Below are 19,578 nucleotides of genomic sequence, written 5' to 3' on the forward strand. Positions count from 1 at the left end.
GAGCCAACTGCTGCACCACCACCACACTGGTTAAGAGGGACAGGAAGCAAGAACTAAGTGCTTCCAAGTGGGCTAAACCAAACACACAGCAAAATGGAAGGGAATGATTAAGTCTCTTAGGTCTTGAAATCTGCTGTGTGGAGGCCAAGAGGCCAGGCAAGAAGCTCCATCTGCCAGAAGCTGGCATGCCTTAACTGCCCAGGAGGGGTTAGCTTCCCAAGAGCCTGCAGGGAGGTCTGCTCCCAGCCTCAGTAATTCCATGGCTCTGTGAAAGGTGCAGCTGCATTTTGGTATGACCACAACACATCTCATGGGGCAGAAACAGTGTCTGCCAGGAGAACAGGACATGAGAGCTGGGAAATGATCCCAATCAGCCACTACATGGAAAGTTGTCCCAGTTTCAGCCAGACAAAGGACATGGCCATCACTCACAGATGGGCTCCTGCCCTGCACCCCCTGAGCACAGCCAGCTCACTCACCTGAAGCAGCAGAGCCACCCATCAGCCATGTCAAATGTTAGAGGGAATGCTTTAAGCTGCCCCCAGAGCAACTCTGAAGGCAGCCATCAGTTGCAGAGAGCCTTCTGGCTCCTCTGGGGGTGGAAGGTGCACACCTACCCGGAGGAAGCCAGAGAGGCAGACAGACATCCAGTTGGTCAGCAGCTTCTCCACCACAGACTCAGTCCTCCTGAGCAGCAGCTTAGGCTGCACATTGCTTGATTGTTCCATCAAGTCCTTTGTCAACACTTCCAGGATATGGGTTAGGTAAACCAGCTTGGTCTGGAGGGCAATGGTCAGGAAGGATGCAAACAAGCACCTGTTAAAAACAAGGGGGGAAAGGAAACCAAAGCAAGTGTAACACCTGGATGGGCTCTAGCCAAACCCCTTTCACAAATGGAACTCCTTAGGGCAGTTCATATCCTAAGTTTTCCCCCCTCAGGCACAGGAAGTGCCCACTGATCTCCCCAGAGCTCTGAGCAATGCCAGCCCACCTGCTCTTGCTGCTGTTGTGCCACACACAACGTGTCCCTCCCCCACAGGATGGCAGGGGTTGGAAGGGACCTCTGGCCACGATCCAGTCCAAGCCCCTGCCAGAGCAGGATCACCCAGGAACACAACCAGGTGGGTCTTGAAAGTCTCCAGAGCAGGAGACTCCACAACCTCCCTGGACAGCCTGCTCCAGGGCTCCAGCAGCCTCACACCAAAGCAGTTCTTCCTCGTGTTGAGGTGGAACCTCCTGTGCTGGAGTTTCCATCCACTGCCCCTTGTCTTGCCCCAGGGCACAAGAGAGCAGAGGCTGTCCCTGTCCCTTCCTCCCTGACCCTCAGATCTTGACAGACACTGCTCAGATGCCCTCTCAGTCTCCTCCTCTGCAGACTGAGCAGCCCCAGGGCTCTCAGCCTCTCCTCTCACTGCAGCACCACCAGGGACAGGAGGCTCCTACCCTGCTCAAGTGCCGACCTAACTGCAGGCAGCGCTCAGAGGTTTGAGGGGAGCCTTCCTGCTCCTTTGCCTGTCTGCAAGCACAAGCACTCTGACTTCCTCTAATGCCCTGTTTCATGGCAATGCCTTTGGGCTGGCTTCTTCCCCTTCCTCAGTGTGCACAGATGGAAAGAAGATGGAAAAAAGCTCTGGAGCAATGCAAGCTTGGTTTGCAAGGAGCAGCCATGACATCTGTGAGCTACAAGCCAGGCTGGCTTCGGGGGTTGGGGTTTGTGGGGTGGTTTCTTTTCTCCCCCTTGCTAACTGTTTGCCTTGAAGAGGAGAAGCATAATCATACTGTACCTGTCCTTCACAGAGAAATTTTTCTGCTTTTCAAGGGTGTGAATGAGAGTAACAAGAAAGTTCTTGTTACAAATTAAAGCATGCAACATGTTGAAGCTTTCATCCTTGCTGGTTTGGTCTCTGCTCTGGAACAGTTAAACAAAAGACAAGCAGGCTGTAGTCTGGCTGTGATGGATTCCTCATGCTCAGAACAAAAACCAAAAGCAATTAAAATGGAATCAAATGGGAAGCAACACCTGGGGTAAGACCCTGGCCTCATCCAGATCAGGGGGCAGCTTGCAACTGATTCTCACCACAGAGCACACCTCTGCTGCCAGTGATGCCAGCCAGGATGGCTCCCTGCCACTGCCCAGCCCCAGAGCCTCTGGCTTCTGGCTCAGCAAGGCACAGGACACAGCCTCCCACAAATGCTTCCCCCCCTTCCCTCAGGGGGGAAGGGAACACAGTGAAGAGGCAATCTGGTGTGCTCTGGGGCAGCACTGAGCTAAAGGACACCACCACTCTTGACAAATCATCAGTTAATGAAGGCCATCACACCACAGCCACTTACCTGGGGCATGTCTTCACTGAAGATGGATGCATAGCCTCCTGACTACAACAGAAGACAGGGGACACTGATCATTCTTAGGCACACACAGATTCAGAGTCACAGAAGGGGTTGGGTTGGAAGGGACCTCAAAGCTCAGCCAGTTCCAACCCCCTGCCATGGGCAGGGACCCCTCCCACCAGCCCAGCCTGCCCAAAGTCTAACCCAACCTGGCCTTCAGCACCTCCAGGCAGGAGGCAGCCACAGCCTCCCTGGGCAACCTGTGCCAGAGCCTCCCCAGCCTCACTCTAAGGAGTTTCTTCCCCATCTCCAGCCTCAGTTTCCTCTCTCCCAGCTCAAAGCCATTGTCCCTTGTCATGGAACTCCAAGCCCACCAGCCCAGGTTGCTCAAACTCTCACCCAACCTGGCCTGGAATATGTCCAGGGAGGAGGCAGCCACAGCCTCCCTGGGCAGCCTGTGCCAGGGTCTGGCATAGATAAACTTGAAATGAAACAATGGAGATGCTGAATTCTTATGCAGCTGTGATAGAAAACCTCTACACAAGGACTTCTGCAAAGGTGCTGCCAAGGTTCACTGGGACACCAACTCTCCAAGGTGCCCTGGCACGGACTTCAGTGCTCCTCTGTGTGCTCCTCTGCGCTGCTGAGCTGCCCCAGCACAGCAGCCAGCTGAAGCTCTGCAGGAGGAGCTGTTCATCACCCTCATCCTTCCTGGATGGCAGTGCCAGCCTTTGGTGCCCAGGGCTCCTGCCACAGAGTGACACTCGAGTTCATCTGCCCCCATTCAGCTCCAGACACTTCATCAATGTGCACTAATGATCCCCCCAGGAGGTCCATGCTGTCAGCCTCCCAAGGCACAGGTGCCACCACACATCTCCTAGCAAAAGCTCAGCCCCCAGCTTCTCAAATACCTTCTCAGCAGCTCTTGTCTGATCCTTCCTGGCTGGAAGGTCCCAACACAGCTGCATGTTGTGAAAGCAGCACCCCTGAGTGACAAGTTCACACTGCTGACACCCACTGCCAGCTGCTCTGTCTGTGCTGCTGGCAGCCCCTGCCTTCCTTACAGAGCCACAGAATGGTTCAGCTTGGAAGGGAGCTTCAATCTTCAGCTCCCTGCCAGGGGCAGGGACATCCTGCACTAGATCCACTGCTTGAAGTCCTGCCCAACCTGGCCTTGGACGCCTCCAGGGAGAGGGCAAACACAACTTCTCTGGCTAACCACAAGGAACTGCTTCCTAATGCCCAAGCAGATTCTCTTTTTCAGTGTCAAACCACTTGCCCTCATCCTGTCACTACAGGCCCTGGCAACAAGTCCCTCTCAGTCCCTTATAAACCTCCTTCATATCACAAGGCTGCTACAAGGCCATTGGAGCCTCCTCTTCCCCAGGCTCAACAACCCCAACTCACTCAGGCTTTCTCCAGAGGGTGTTCCTCCCCTCCAACCACTTTTGTGGCCCCTCCCTGGGCCTCTCTAACAGGTCCCTGTCCCTCTTTTGCTGGGGACCCCAGAACCAAACACAGGACTCCAGCTGGGGTCTCAGAAAGCAGAGCAGAGAATCTGCTGCCAGGCCTCCCCTTCTGCAGCCCAGGCTGTGCTGTGTTTCCTGGGCTGCAAGCACACCTTGCCACCTCACAGCTAACTTCTGGTCTGATTTGTCATCTCTCCCATGTTCCCCATGCCTCCTCTTCTCTTCTTCCCTTCCAGCCTCTTCTCACTCTTCCTCCACTAGGCATTGCCCTTCCTTTCAGGCATTCTTCAGCACCCCTACTGCCACCTCCCAATGCAAGGCTCACACAGAGAGCCTGGCACAGCCAGAAGGCTCAAAATGCTTGTGGCCTGGGAGCAAGAGGGCAGCACTAAGCCAAGCAGTGTGGGAAGCTGGAGGAAGACAGAAGCATTAATCCAAGTGTAACAAGGAAAGCAAAAGCAAGGCTGAGCATAAGGAACACTTTAATAATAGATGCAATGTCCACTCCAGACCTACAAGCATCAGGCACAAGCCAAAAGCTCTCAAGCCAGAGGAGAGTCAGGAAATGGAAGCAGCAGGAAGCTGGAAGCTCAAAATGAAGATGGAGTCCATGACTCTTAATCTTAGCTAGCTGACTCCCTCCTCCAGCAGCTCATCCCATCCTGAGACACGTCTCAGGCAAGTGGGATGCATCACTTTCTTGAGCTGCCTGTCTCTGCACTGGCTACAGGAGCTGCTCAGTGAAGAGCTGTGCTGTCCATGTGCCAACAGCTTAGATGAGATGAGACAAAGGTCATCAAACACAGCAGAAGGCAGAAAGAGCAGAACACAGACCTGGTGGTTTGTCATCTGAGCCCTCCTGCCAGCCCTGCTGACACTCAGTGGCAATCTACTCCCTGATTGCCTTCTCTGTTCATCTTCAGTGTTTGTTTAGTGGAGCACTGCTCTGCTCCCACATCCTTACAGCACCAGGCATGTTTGAACACCCCTGCAATGCAAACAGCTAAGCACTCAGCAGGAGCAATTGGCACACACCAAGTGAAATGACTTCCCTGACAGCACGTGTCAGCAGAGAGCTGGCAGTGCTGAGCTGACCTTTGTGCTATCAATATTTCAAACTGAGACAAAGCCTAATTGGAATCATTTTCAGGATGAGCAGTGCCATGAGACCCACCAAGGCAAAGCTGACCTGATGCAGTGCAGCAGAGGCTGGCAGACTCTCTGCCTTTGCATTCTTTCTGTGTTGTGCACAGAGCAAAGCGTCACCAGCCAGGCAGCCTCTACAGACTGGGGCAAGACCAACCCCTCAGAATAAGCCCCTGTGTTAATGCTGATATGCCCAGCACCAAAAGCACCTGAGAGGAGAGAGATGCAGGAAGTGTGGAGTCCTTGAGCCATTCTCCTCAACCCTCCCTTAGTGACCTCACACAAATCAGACTGGGGGCATCCCAGGGCTAGCAGAAGAGATGCTCCCAGTCTGCTGTGAGAACTCAGCTCACAGGGTGGAAGGGCTCTGCATGTGCCATGCCACACAACCACAGGGTGGTAGGGGCTGCTCCCAAGAACAAGGACCTCTAAGCTGGGCAGCACTTCAGTGCTGCTGTGACTCTGACCTGCACTCCTCTCACTCTGGGTTCTACCACGTCAGCAGCTTGGAGTGCTAAGCCAGCAGGACCTCAGAGCCATTTCTTCATCCCACAAGCCTAATTAGTTGGGGTCATGATGTCAGCCAGCCTGACTGCCACTCAATCAGCCACAGCACAGAGTGAGAGCATGAGGCCACAAAGAGCAGTGGGTAAATTACAGCTTAGTTGCAGTGGCCTGGGAGGCTTTGTGAGGCTGGGCAAACCCCAAGGGGATGCACACACAGCCCCTGCAAACCCAACAAGGATGCTGCAGCCACAGCATGCAGGGCTTGCTTCAGAACAGAGGTGCACAGCCCTGAGCCTTCTGTGGTCATTCTTGACCTCAGAAAAGTGTCTTGTGAAAGCAATGTGCAACTACTGCACAGCACTGACTTCATTCCCTTGGTCCTGACCTTCCCAGAGCTTCCCTGTCAGGCAGGACTGCCCCCTGGAAAGAGCTGTTAAGCATTTACCTCTGGGAAGAAAGTTCTAAGAGCAAAGTGTTTGTAGTCAAGGAAGGGAACGGTCCCAAAGCTATCCACCACGTCCAGCTCATCCATCTGCAGCTCAGCAAACCCTGGGAAAGAAGCCCCCCTCCCCCCCCCAGAGAGTTAATTGAGGCCACACACAATCAGCTTCACAGCCACCTTCCCAATCTGCCCCAAGAGATCACAGATCATAGAAACACAGAGCCATGGAATGGCTTCAGCTGGAAGGGAGCTCAGAGCTCAGCTCCTCCAACCTCCCCTCCATGCCCAGGGACACCTCTCAGCTAGACTCAGTTGCTCAGGGCCTCATCCAGCCTGGCCCTGAACACCCCCAGGCAGGAGGCAGCCACAGCCCCCCTGGGCAGCCTTCTCTCTCCCCAGCAGCTCAGCTGTTCCTGTGGAGGCTGAGCTGCCCAATGAGCAGGCCCTTGGCTGACTGCTTGCTCCCAGGAAGCTTTGCTGAGGCAGAGCCCCCCTGCCATGGGCAGGGACACCTCCCACCAGCCCAGGCTGCTCAGAGCCTCAGGCTGCTCCTTAAAGCTCAGCTGCCAGGTAAGATGGGGCTGCTTGTCTAGCTGGAACTCCTGGGGGTGGGGGAGCATCAGTCCCCTGGGCTGAAGGCAGCACCACCTGCAATGCCATCAGCTCAGTGCTCTCTGCTCCTGCACACCAGTGCTGGAGGGCATCTCTTGCAGGTCACCAAAGCATTCTAACAGCTGCACAATCCCAAGGTTTGTGTGGTGTGAGCTGCAGCCTCAGCTCTGCTGCAGCTGAGCTCTGGGCAGCGCTCCAGACCTACCCTCCCGGATCTCCTTCCGGATCTCATACTCCAGCAGCTCCAGCTGCTGACTCTGCTTGCGAGTCAGCTCCTTGGATTTGTACCTGGTGACTATGAATGCCACTGCAAGGGAAGGAGAAACAACAGGCTGAGCACAGAAACTGCAGCACAGCCACCCCTCTGCATGCCATGGTGGGAAACAGCCAGGTTACCACCAGCCTGCACTCCCCGAGAGCTTTGGTGCTCCTGCTGCTGGCACTGAGCCCCCAGTCACCTGCATCTAACCCCACATCTAATCAACACCATTCCTTCCCACCAGGTCTTGGACCTGTTAGTCCAACTTTATTTGATGGCACTGCACACAGCCTGCACAGTGGGACACACAATCTTGCAGCCACTTCCAGCTACCAGCAACCAGCCTGGAGCAGAATCGTAGCACGGACTGCAGGACTGGGTCAGGGAGCAGCAGATACTTCAGACACACACCAGCTACACCCTAGAACACCACAGCACTAACCAAGGGTCTCACAGAGCTGCTCTTGCTGGAAAAGAACTCTAAGATCTCTCCTCCAGGGAGCTCTGAGAGTTGGAAGGGGCCAGGCTGTGACACAAGGGTGCCATCACTGAATGGTGCTGAGCAACCCCAACAAAACAGTCTGAGAGGGTGGACTTCACCACCAGACCAGACCTAGGTGTCCCTTCTTACTATGAGCAGGGGAAACCCAGCAGACTGCTTGTGCCAGTCCCCAGCCTGCCTCTGTGTGCCATGGCCTTACCCTTCAGCACATCAAATGCTGAGCCCATGCTGTTATACTCACCTATGATGACACCCACCACAATGGGCAGCAGAATAAGGACATACAGATAGATGTGTGAGGAGGTTGGTTTGACTTCATGCTCAAAGTTTCCTAATTTGACCTGAAGAGAAAAAAAACAACCAGCAGCATCTGTGTTAGTAGAGCCCATGCAGCAGAGCAGTGCTTAGCATGAGACTCAGTGGAGAGATGCCAGCAAAACCTTACACAAAGCTTCCCCAGGCTGCTGGCCAGGCAGCAGCCATCCTGTGGACCAACACAAGCCTGACTTCCACTGCAGGTGATGTTTAAGCAGGATAACACAGCAGTGAGGAGAGGAAACTCTGGAGTCCTCATGAAGCACCAGATTTTGTCACTGCTCTCACTGTGAAGGGCAGGATCTGCCCAGGAGGCTCCTGCACCTCTGAGCTGCTGCTGAGGGGGCTGGCAGGTTGGAGTGGCAGGATCTGGCCTGCAGCTGCCCAGGAGGCTCCTGCACCTCAGAGCTGCTGCTGAGGGGGCTGGCAGGTCGGAGTGGCAGGATCTGGCCTGCAGCTGCCCAGGAGGCTCCTGCACCTCTGAGCTGCTGCTGAGTGGCAGTGTGGAGTGAGGAAGCTGCATGCTGGTAGTTCAAACCATTCCCCTGCACTCAGTGTCTCACTCTGCTGATGACAAAAGCCAGGCAAGAGCGAGGCAGACAGTGAGGGAAGCAACATCTCTGGCAGCTGCCTGGCCTGCAGCCCCCTTCCCTCTCCATTTGCAGAAGTTTCAGCCTTGTTCTGCAGGGTGTAGGTGCTCTGAAGGTCTGCTCAAGAACAGACACCACGTTACACCTCCCTCAGCAGGAGCACATGAGAGTGCTGAAGCCTGCCAGATGCACTCCCCGTGGCTAATTATGGCAGGAGGCTCTGCACAAAGAGGAGCATGGAAACACATAACTAAAGGGTAGCTAAGCCCTATAAACAGACTAGAAGTGAAAATATGCTTTGACACAGAAAAAGAATCCCACCAAGTGCCAGGGATAGAAATGAGCCTGAGATAATTGATAAGGAGAGCTGGGCTGGAATTATTTTGGGCTGCAGCAGGGGAGGCAGAGATCTGGTGACTATAATCACTGGCTTGGCACAGGGGATGAGCAGCCAGGGCAGCTGGGAGCTGGGGATGCTCACACTGCAGCTACACAGACAACAGCAAGCTAAGAGACCCCACAGGGCTGGAAAGGACACAGCCTTTGTGTACCTGAGGATACAAAGAACAGAAGCCCAGGCAGAGCTGCTTCTTCCACCCAGGGCTGTTTCCCCCTTGCTTGTCTGCATCCTTCCACAGCTCCTGCACAAGGAGCCTTTGCTCTCTGCACTCCCAGGACCCCACTGGCCTTTTCCAAAGCTGAAATGCACGAGTGGCTAAATACATTAACCATCTCCTGACTAGCACACCTGCCTTTCTCCACTTGCCACATCCAACCAGAGCACTCCCAAGGCAGAAATTTCTGCTCCCCAGCCCTGCTCATTGAAAAAGAGATGAAGCAGGAACTGATCTGCTCACATTCAGCTTCTCTTTTGTCTTTGCTCTTACCTTCCTCTTCAGGGGCCCCATGTCTTTCCTCCTCTTTTCTTTATCTTGCTTATGACTCATGGACTAAATAAGGTAGACATCATAAGCACACAGAGCTGCTGGAGTGAGGCCACAGGAGGGCCACAAAGATGCTCCAAGGGCTGGAGCAGCTCTGCCCTGAGCACAGGCTGAGGGAGCTGGGGCTGTGCAGCCTGCAGAGGAGAAGGCTCCAGGGGCTGCTGCCAGCACCTGAAGGGATCCTGCAGGAAGGCTGCAGAGAGACTTTTGCTGAGGGGGTCTGGAGCCAGGCCCAGGGGGAATGGTTTGGAGCTGAGGCAGAAGTTGTTCAGCAGGAGGCTGCTGAGCCTCTGGCACAGGCTGCCCAGGGAGGCTGTGGCTGCCTCCTGCCTGGGGGTGTTGAAGGCCAGGCTGGATGAGGCCCTGAGCAGCTGAGTCTGGCTGAGAGGTGTCCCTGGGCATGGAGGGGAAGCTGGAGAAGAGCTCTGAGATCCCTTCCAGCCTGAGCCCCTCTGTGATTCTAAAGGGCCTCAGCAGTGTCAGTGGGACCTAAGCCAGTCAGGCACTGCTCAGGTAAGAGGAAGGTAACTGTGCCACCCAGCACCACGAGAGAGCATTGCTGGAGAGAGCATTACTGCTCCACTGGGCTGCAGCTCTGCAAGCATCCACACACTGAATGGCAACAAAGGGGAATTCTACTCACAAAGACTTTGACTGTGGAGAAGTCAATCCTGTCTGTTCCTTCCCTTTTGAACCTGCAGAGGATAGTGCTGCGGTCTGGCTTCTTGGTGATGTTTTGGACACTGAACCAGATCCTTTTGGTCTGGGCACCATTCAGGTAAGACAGATAGACCTCTACCTCAGTTTTAGAGATGTTCAAGTTGTCATTTTCTTTCTAGAAGGACAAAAAAACCCCAACAGGGCAAAGCCAAAAGACAATAAGCAGTCACTAAACAATCCAGTAAGGACTAAACGACCCCCCCAGGCCAATTCCAGCCGAGGAACTGCAGTTCACTCCTTTCCCACTTACATAGATTTTTAACTCCAGGTCAGGATCCAGCTCAGTGTGCAGCTGGTAGTTGATGAAGACTGGGTCAGGGTGGTAGTGCAGTTTGACACATGGGATGAAGGTAGTTTCCACTTTCAACAGCATGTCAACAACTTTGCCCTCCGCTGCGTGGCTCAGGCTCGGTGTTAAATAATGATACTCAGACTCATTGCCAGGGCACCTGGCAACCTGGGAATGCAACAGCAAAGCTCCAAAGTCAATCAATACCCCACAGTGGGTACAGCTAGAGGCAGAGGCACTCAGCATCATCTCAGTGCCTCCTGACTGCACACAGGTTTCTGCTGCACCTCTCCCCTGCCGCCAGGGCTGCATGCAGAGCACCTGGGACACCTTCTGTGTGGAGCCTCTGTCTACCCTGAAGCACATTCCTCACCCCCTCTGCATGCTGCTGTAGGGCTGATTGCACATTGCTAAGGCAGCTATTTCCTGCAGTGAGACAGGAACAATGACAGTGATTTCTCCTTCCTTCCCCTCAGTGCCTGTGAGGAGCACAGGACAAGCTCCCCAGCACCCCTGGGCACTGCCTCTCCCCAGCTTAACTCCTGAAAGAGGGTCTGCTACACTCACCCCAGTTTTGCCTCCACAGTCTGTGCTGCAGGCTCAGGAGTCAACAGGATGCCTACCTCCTCATAGCCTCAGAGCAAAGGGTTTGCCTCAGCACCAGCTCCACTCTGCTACCCCTTGCTGAGGCAGTGGCACTCTCTGGGTGGGTTCTCAACACAAAGCCAGGGAGGAATACTCCTCCTTCTCCTCCTCCAACAGAGCCATGTCTGGAGGGTGGGGACACTCAGAAAGGGCAGATTTGGAACAGGGGCCTAGAGCCCAGAGAAAAGGCTCAGGGAGCTATGCAGGCAAGTAGCTGACAGGTACCCATGAGCTGGTAGTGAGGACATGCAAGGGCAGTCCTACAAGAGGTCACATTTATGCAGTGGGGTGAGGGATGTGTGCCTGGAAGTGTCTGAAACACACTGAGATCCTCCTGAAACCTTAGGAACCAAACCTAACCCCCAGGGTGCCCTCTATTTGGTGCTGTAAATGAGATGCAGACTTACAGTGAGGTTTGCTCTCTGCTCATCTGAAATGATCACGCTGTCCACCACGTTGAAGTTTCTGCCGATGGTAGTAATCCTGCGACCGCCGCTGCAGAGAGCCACAGGCAGGGCAGGGAAGGGAGGTGAGCACCAGCTACTGCCCCCCTGACAAGTCCTGCACTAAGGCTTCAGCCACAAACCAACTCCTCATGTGCATTTTGCTCTGGTAACAGCCAGCATAATGAAGTCAAATTGCAGGAGAAGATGACTGGAGCTGAAGTGCTCTTCCCTTCCCTCCTCACAACGCCACGGTAAACACTTTGCTGCCACAATGCCTCGGGGGCCACACAGCCACACTCCTTTGCAGGGACCCTCCACTTTGCTTGCTACTCATGCACCCCAAGAACTAGACAGTGACCTAATGTCCTGGCTTGAAGAAAGAACAAGGTGGTATTCCACTGCCTGGGAGCAGCCTCGCCTGTGCTTAACTCCTGCCTGCTTCAGGAGGAGCTTGGTGGTGCCAGGCACCTGGCAGGAAGCCTTCTCAGCAGCGTTCAGCCCATCTGTCTCAGCACACACAAGGGTGTTTGTGTCTGAAGGCTCTGGCTCACCATTTCTGCTGCATACAGTTGGAGTGGTTTAAGGTATTATTAATTTGCAGCTGCCTGAGCTGCCTCTCACCTGGAGACGAAGCCATGCACCCCAGCTGCTGCAGCTGGCAGCCCCACTCGTCGCCTCAAACCCGTGTTTGCAGGCACTTGGTGCCAAGAGAGCAGGCAAAGAAGGTGACAGTGGGTAAAAATCTGTGCAGGCAGAGGTGGAAAGCACTGCCTGACAGTGTCCTGAGCAGCAGAGGCTTGAGAAGGCTTCTTCTGGCTTTAGGGAAGGCTGCTTTGGCAGGGGGTTGGACTTGAGCCCCTAACATCCTGTGATTCTGTGATCCCAGCCCCAGAGCAAGTCTGCAACACTGCTGCTCTGGTGGTGATTTGCCTTTCCTTTCCAAGTCACTGGCACCTCACACCACTCTGAGGTGAAGAGTTTATTAGCATCAAAGTGAACTGGAGTTTGAATGTGTGTGAGCCACCCACACTCTGAAATCAGCTTTAGTATCAGGAGACTATTTTTGACTCCTGCTAAGGAGACCTGAGGTGAGCAGGAAAGAGCTGGGGAGGGACTGTTCAGAAGGGCTGGCAGTGATAGGAGGAGAGGCAATGGTTTGGAACTGCAGCAGGGCAGAGGTAGGTTGGACATCAAGAGGAAGTTCTGCACCATGAGGGTGGGGAGACACTGGCACAGGCTGCCCAGGGAGGGGGCTGAGGCTCCATCCCTGCAGACACCCAGGCTCAGCCTGGCTGTGTCCCTGGGCAGCCTGCTCCAGCTGGAGCTGTCCCTGCTGCCTGCAGGGGGTTGGACAAGAGGACCTTGGGGGGTCCCTTCCACCCCAGTGCTATCTGTGAAGCTGTGAGTTCACACAGTGCTGCAGAATGCACCTTGCAGCTCCCTTGCCCCTCTCTGTGTGTTCAGTGTGCATCAGTCCATCAGAGTGAGCGTGCTACAGCAGCCCTCCACAACGTGCTGCAGCCTGGCCAGGGAGGGAGGCTCATGTAGGCTCAGTGGGACTCCAGCTGAATAAACACCTAAGCAGCACAGCAAGGCCGACTTACCTGATCCAGGAGGTATTTGGTGTGATTCCAACACAGGATGGCAGTGAGACATAGTGCAGGGTCATTGGTGGGGAACACTTCTTCCCAGCAGCCTGCACACAGATGCTCTTGGCCTCTTTCCGTGTCGGTGGGAGAGCAAATGTCATCTGTGTGTCATTTAGCACATTTCTCACTTTAATGCTGGAGGAGAAAGAAAACAGGCAAGAAGCTGCAGCACAGCTGCCACTGTGCCACTCCTTGGTGTTACTACACAAAGCCTGTAACCTGGAGCAAAGGATGGGGAGGAAAGACAAATGAATCTCTCTCCGAGCTGCCAGATGGAGGTGGAAAGACAGAGCAGGGAGCTGAAAGGACAAAGTAGGGCAGCTCCTGAATGAAGCTGCTCTGTGCCACAGCAATCACACAAGACAGGGCAGACTTATGGCCTTGGGAGGAGGCTTTGTCATGCAATGTGTGGTTTTGCTCTTTGCTCTCTACTACTCTGCTACCAGCATGGGCCAGGAGCTAGGCAAGAATGAGAATCCGCAGCTTCCGCCTCTTATTTTTCTCTCTCTTTTGCCCCTCTTTCCCCCTCCTCTTTCTCTCTACTTCTCTCTCCCTCCTTTGCTCCTTTGTCCTCCCTCCTTCCTTCCTCTTCTTTCTACTTCCCGCTCCCTCTTCTTTTTCCTTCCTCCCTTTACTCCCTCATTTTTACTTCTCTCTCCCTCTTCTCTCCTCTTTCCTCCCTCCTTTTTCTCTTTTATTCCCTCTTCTTTCACTCTATTTTCTCTCCCTCTTCTCTCCTCTTTCCTATCTCACTCTTACTCCCTCTTCTTTCTATTCTCTCTCCCTCTTCTCTTTTTTCTTCCTCCTTCCTCCCTTTTACTCCACCCTTTCTCTCTACTTCTCTCTCCCTCCTTCTCTCCTTTTTCCTTCCTCCTTTTTACTCCCTCCTCTTCCTCTCTACTTCTCTCTCTCCCTCCTTCTCTCCTTTTTCCTCTTCTTCCTCCCTTTTACTCCCTCCTCTTTCTCTCTCTCCTTCTCCTCTCTCCCTCCTCCTCTCCATTTGTTTTCTGTGGTCCCCAGGGTATTTGTGGTTGAAGTAAAAATTGAGCAGCACTGCATGAGTGCTAAAGATGTAAAATGGGCTTGGAAATCACAGGCAGTCATTGCAGCTGCACCTGAAAATTACTGTTTCAGAACAAAACAGCCTAATTATCTAGGGGCTAGAGTGTGCAATCATCAACAGAGAAAAGTACAAGCCACTGCCTGAGAGATTCCCTTCCCTGGCAGGGTGTCTGTGCTTCCACAAGCAGAACCCTAGAATACATAGGGAGTATTTTGAACCAGAGAAAAAGTTAAACAGAAGCTGAGACTCTCCTGGCATCTAACTTCCTGTTGCCTGCTGGAAGGCACAGAGGGCCACAGGTATAGAACTGTCCTGCCACTGCTGAGAGAACTGCCCATCCACCCAGCCCATCCTTGCACTGTCCCAAAACACCTAATTCCCCTCCATCCTTCAGGAATCTGAAGGGAAGTACAACTGAGGGAGCACAGAGCATCCCCTGCTCTGCCCAGGAGAGCTGTCCATGACAACTGTTCACACAGCTGCACTGCCCAGGCTATGTGGGCAGCACTTTGGGACAGGGATCTGCTGGAGAGAGTCCGAGGGAGGGCTACAAGGATGCTGAAGGGACTGGAGACTGCTTGGGGAGGAAAGGCTGAGAGCCCTGGGGCTGTTTAGTCTGGAAAGGAGAAGACTGAGAGGGATCTGATCAATGTCTGAGGGCTGGGGGTCAGGAGGCAGGGAACAGGCTCTGCTCAGTTGCACCCTGGGATGGGACAAGGAGCAATGGATGTAAACTCCAGCACAGGAGGTTCCACCTCAACATGAGGAGGAACTTCTTCACAGTAAGGGTCACACAGCCCTGGAGCAGGCTGCCCAGGGAGGTTGTGGAGTCTCCTTCTCTGGAGCCTTTCCAGCCCCATCTGGATGTGTTCTGTGTGACCTGTGCTGGATTCTATGCTCCTGCTCTGGCAGGGGCTTGGACTTGAGGATCTCCAGAGGTCCCTTCCAACCCCTAACACCCTGTGAGCCTGGGATTTTCAGCATGCAAAGTCAGCAAGCAGTGCCCCTTTGCAGAGCTTGACTCACATGTCTGTTTTGCAGCCAGTGATGCCAGCCAGGACCAGCTTTATGCCTGAAGCACGAGTGAAGTTCTCTCCTCTCACTGTGATCTCACTTTTGCCCAGCGTGGAGATCCACAGGGGCTCAATGGAACGGATGCTGATGTGCTGTTACAAAACAGAGCAAGCCCACAAACTGCTCAGGAGAAGAAGGAAAGAAGGCTTAGCAGTTAAGACAGCAGCTGCAAAACCCAAGCAGCAGTCAGGAACATGGGACACTGGGATGCACTTCCTTATTCAGTGCAAAGCCTGGGAAGCTGGATGCTGGAAGCGCTGCTGCTGACAACCTCTTTGAGAAGCCAACTCTTTGTGCTCCAGATTTCATACTCCAATTTATCTCACCACAAAGTTCCCCCCAGAGGAATCACAATCTGAGAAGTCTCATAAAAACCCAGCTTGAAATGCTCCAATTGCTGTGACCCTTGAAGAGCTGAGGAGCAAGACAAGACAAAACCCATGTTGCTGTCACTACCAGAGACCAGGGAAACAAATGAAGGCATCTCCTGTGACCTGGAAAGGGGAAAGAGGGTCACAGCCTAGAAGGAAGAGCTGAGAGAGAGCCCCAGCATTAGCTTTACTAGAAAGCCTGGTGGCTTTGGGTGGCTTTTTGCCATCCCATTATGATGCTAAGGAGTTTACAAACCTCTGTTTCCAGCAGTTGAGAGCAATCCTGGTGTGCTGTGGTGCTGGCAGAGCCTGGCAGGAAGGAGGCCAACTTGGGAATCTGCTTTGCTGAGAGGATCTTTCATTATTTTAACTCACCCACAGTACTGAGCAAGAAGAATCTTTGGTGTTTTGGGGTTTTTCCCCCCCCTAGTGTGTTTACTTGATGCATTTCACAGCACCTCATGGTTAATCAGTTTTTCTGCTTGCCCAGTTTCACCTCCTCACAGCCAGCTTCCTCTCTGGGTGTCTTGCAGACAACAAACTGAACATGCTTGGAAAAAACCAAACCCCAAACCAAACAGAAAACTCTGCAAGTGAAACCACAAACTGCTGGGGACCTCCTCAGGCAGCAAATGATTTCTAGCTGCCTTTCAGCTTGCCCACAGGCCCAGTCTGAAGGCAGTTTGCAGAGGGTTGTGCCCACCCTGGTGTCTGCTGCGGATACACCCAGCGAGCACCTCAGCCTTCCTGACGCTGAGATGGATTCTGGTGCAGAACCTCGAAGCAAATCCTTCCCACAGGGTCTTCTCTCCCCACTCTCTTTTCCTGCACCCAGAGCAGCGCCAAGGTTCGGGGCTGGCAGCCTGAGGGGCACTGGGGTCACATTGCCACGCTCTGCAATCACAGCGTCTGCCCGCGGCAGGAGGGTCCCCAGCAGGCTGTCACAGCTCACTGAACACCACAGCACTCCAGAGCTAATGTGAGACCTGTCACAACTGATTGAAAGCTGCCACTTGTGCCTCAGGAAAGGGCAGGAGAGCGCAAAGCTGGGGCCAGAGGGCCTGCAAAAGGACCTCCACGATGACCTCTGCTATGGATAATGAAGGAGGGCAAAAGAAATCCATGACAAGCAGCCCCAGGGAGAAGATTCACTCCCATCCTGCTCTGGGGACCAGTTTAACCCTCAGCATGCAAGCAGGAGAGCTGGAGCAAAAATCTGAGGGATTAAAGCCAGTGAAGCAGCAGAGCTTCCCTCCATCTGTGTCCCAGCCCTCTGCTTGTGCCCAGACTCCAGCACAAGGGGAGCCAAATCTCCTCACACAAATCTAGAAGCCAAATACCACCCAAAGGAGTGAAAGGCTGCTGCAGGGTTCTTTGTGGTGAGCAGAAGGCAGCCCTGAAGCACAGGAATAACACAGCAGCAGCAAACACAGCTTGGAGATCCTCCAAAGCTGTAAGCCCTGGTGAGGGAAATGCCAGGAACCCCCTGCCCAGGGTGTGGCAGGATGCTGAAGCTCTTCAGGGGTCCAACTGGTCTCTGTGCCAGGCACCACACCCCACAGGGTGTCTCAGCTTAGCTTCCCTTGTCTCTCTCCTTCCAGCAAGAAGAAATGGTGGGAAGAAAGGATCTGACTGGAAATGATGCCCTCCCCAGCCTCCTTCACCATGCCCTGCCTTGCCCTCAGGGCATCACTGGCAGCTACCCAAGAGCCTGCTGCCCACCTTGACCAGCATGGCCCAGGACACTTCCTTCAGCAGTGAAAGAAACCAGGAATTTCCTCCCTGACTGCAGGAGGAAACAAAGGTCCTCCCTGTGGTGCCTGTGATCCTGCCTTGCCCAGCAGCAGAGAGCTGTTGGCTCTCCAGCCATGCCTGGCAGGGGCAGAGGTGCCCAGCAGCAAGAGGAGAGGCAGGGCAGGGGCAGAGGTGCCCAGCAGCAAGAGGGGAGGCAGGCAGGGCAGGGGCAGAGGTGCCCAGCAGCAAGAGGGGAGGCAGGCAGGGCAGGGGCAGAGGTGCCCAGCAGCAAGAGGAGAGGCAGGGCAGGGCAGGGGCAGAGGTGCCCAGCAGCAAGAGGAGAGGCAGGGCAGGGGCAGAGGTGCCCAGCAGCAAGGGGGGAGGCAGGCAGGGCAGGGGCAGAGGTGCCCAGCAGCAAGAGGAGAGGCAGGGCAGGGGCAGAGGTGCCCAGCAGCAAGAGGAGAGGCAGGGCAGGGGCAGAGGTGCCCAGCAGCAAGAGGAGAGGCAGGGCAGGGGCAGAGGTGCCCAGCAGCAAGGGGGGAGGCAGGCAGGGCAGGGGCAGAGGTGCCCAGCAGCAAGAGGAGAGGCAGGGCAGGGGCAGAGGTGCCCAGCAGCAAGAGAGGAGGCAGGCAGGGCAGGGGCAGAGGTGCCCAGCAGCAAGAGGGGAGGCAGGCAGGGCAGGGGCAGAGGTGCCCAGCAGCAAGGGGGGAAGCAGGCAGGGCAGGGGCAGAGGTGCCCAGCAGCAAGGGGAGAGGCAGGCAGGGCAGGGGCAGAGGTGCCCAGCAGCAAGGGGGGAGGCAGGCAGGGCAGGGGCAGAGGTGCCCAGCAGCAAGGGGGGAGGCAGGCAGGGGCAGAGGTGCCCAGCAGCAAGGGGGGAGGCAGGCAGGGCAGGGGCAGAGGTGCCCAGCAGCAAGAGGAGAGGCAGGCAGGGCAGGGGCAGAGGTGCCCAGCAGCAAGGGGGGAAGCAGGCAGGGCAGGGGCAGAGGTGCCCAGCAGCAAGGGGGGAGGCAGGCAGGGCAGGGGAAGAGGTGCCCAGCAGCAAGGGGGGAGGCAGGCAGGGCAGGGGCAGAGGTGCCCAGCAGCAAGAGGGGAGGGAGGCAGGGGCAGAGGTGCCCAGCAGCCAGGGGGGGAGGCAGGCAGGGGCAGAGGGCTCTTCACACAAATCCCTGCTTGTGAGGCATGTGATGAGAGCTGTGCAAATGCAGAGAGACACACAGCAAGCTTGTGCCAGGTCCTCAGGTGATGTAAATCAGCACAGCCTTGTCAGCTTCATTAGAGCTCCAGAGCTGGGAGCTCAGCACCCCCTGGACAGCCTCACTCCCCCAGGCTGTGCCAACAGTGGCAGTCAGCTCCTCAGAGGTGTGGTTAGCACGGCTGCAGGTCCCAGCAAGACAGCCATCAGCAGCCCAGGATCAGCAGCCTGTGGCACCCTGGGGAGCTCACACCGGCTCCTGATGTGCTGCTAGCAGAGGGCCCCCGAGGCCAGGCAAAGTGTAGTGGGGCACTGGCCCAGCTGAGAAATGACCTGCTGAAAGACAAGGACTCACTTCCAGCCAAACCAGGGCCCCAGCCAAGTGTGCTCCTGCAACCTCTCCAACTGCTGCTCAGCCACAGGGAGAGGCAAAGTGCCTGCATGGAAAGCAGCAGCTGGAGTCAGGAGGAGGGCTGGGGCCGCTCTGAAAGCTCAGCTGGGGGTGTGGGAAAACACAAATCCTCTTTCTCAGCTCTCCAGGATGGTCTCCTTGAAGCACTGCAGTCAAAGCAGAGCAGGATTCGAGATGCAGCTTCCAGCCCTCTGAATGGATCAATCACTTCTGAACAAACATCTGCCTCTGGATTGCCTCTAGTGCCTTCGCTGCCTTGTCCATCACTGTCTCTCCAAGATAAGGCACGTGGAAGGAAGCCATCAGCCAGGCAATTCCAGCTCCTCACCAGAGTCAAATTCATGCACTTGGAAGCAGAGCAAATAAGGCTCTCTCTGCTCTCTCACTAGCTGCAGACCAGGCCCAGAGCCTGAATGCTCAGGAGCAGCCCAGCCCCACTCAGCGTGGATTGTGCTCAAGACACCTCAGCCTGAACAGCTGAACTGAAGAGGTAATTCCTGCCTTTACAGTTAAAAGTTTTGCCAGTTTTAATCTTCAGAGGGAAGCAGCCAGCAGCTATTTATACCAACCAAGCCATCACTCACAGCACAGCAGCAACCAAGAAGTGTAGGCAGCAAACCTCTACATCCTTACTCATCAGTCAAATTCCTCTTCACCACTCACTTCTTCCCCAGCACTTGCATGTCACAGGCAACCACTGCTGACAAGGCTGCTCAGTTTGAGGAGAAAACAAACCATTTGGGCACCAGAGAGGATGAAGGGACAACCTCCAGGGGGAAGGGAAGGGCTGGCCTGGGGAGCAAACTGGTCTCTGCACTCTGGGTAGTCTCAAGAGTGAACTCCACCACCAGGCTCAGGAGGTACCT

At 54.9% G+C, this 19,578-nt stretch overlaps 1 protein-coding gene across 1 annotated transcript in view; it reads right to left on the bottom strand.

Moving 5' to 3' along the window:
- PLXNC1 (plexin C1) overlaps positions 1-19,578 on the bottom strand; it is a 70,395-nt gene that overhangs the window by 19,440 nt on the left and 31,377 nt on the right. Inside the window, exons 10-20 of the mRNA XM_054167765.1 lie at positions 14,956-15,095; positions 12,822-13,001; positions 11,179-11,266; positions 10,088-10,294; positions 9,761-9,952; positions 7,510-7,609; positions 6,713-6,814; positions 5,899-6,002; positions 2,335-2,376; positions 1,785-1,909; positions 618-816 (exon numbers count right to left, since the gene is read on the bottom strand). Of these exons, the coding sequence (XP_054023740.1) occupies positions 618-816; positions 1,785-1,909; positions 2,335-2,376; positions 5,899-6,002; positions 6,713-6,814; positions 7,510-7,609; positions 9,761-9,952; positions 10,088-10,294; positions 11,179-11,266; positions 12,822-13,001; positions 14,956-15,095 (1,479 nt within the window). The remainder of the gene's footprint in view (positions 1-617; positions 817-1,784; positions 1,910-2,334; positions 2,377-5,898; positions 6,003-6,712; positions 6,815-7,509; positions 7,610-9,760; positions 9,953-10,087; positions 10,295-11,178; positions 11,267-12,821; positions 13,002-14,955; positions 15,096-19,578) is intronic.

Source organism: Dryobates pubescens, chromosome 15 (genome assembly GCF_014839835.1).
Source record: "Dryobates pubescens isolate bDryPub1 chromosome 15, bDryPub1.pri, whole genome shotgun sequence".
NCBI classification, from domain to species: Eukaryota; Metazoa; Chordata; class Aves; order Piciformes; family Picidae; genus Dryobates; species Dryobates pubescens.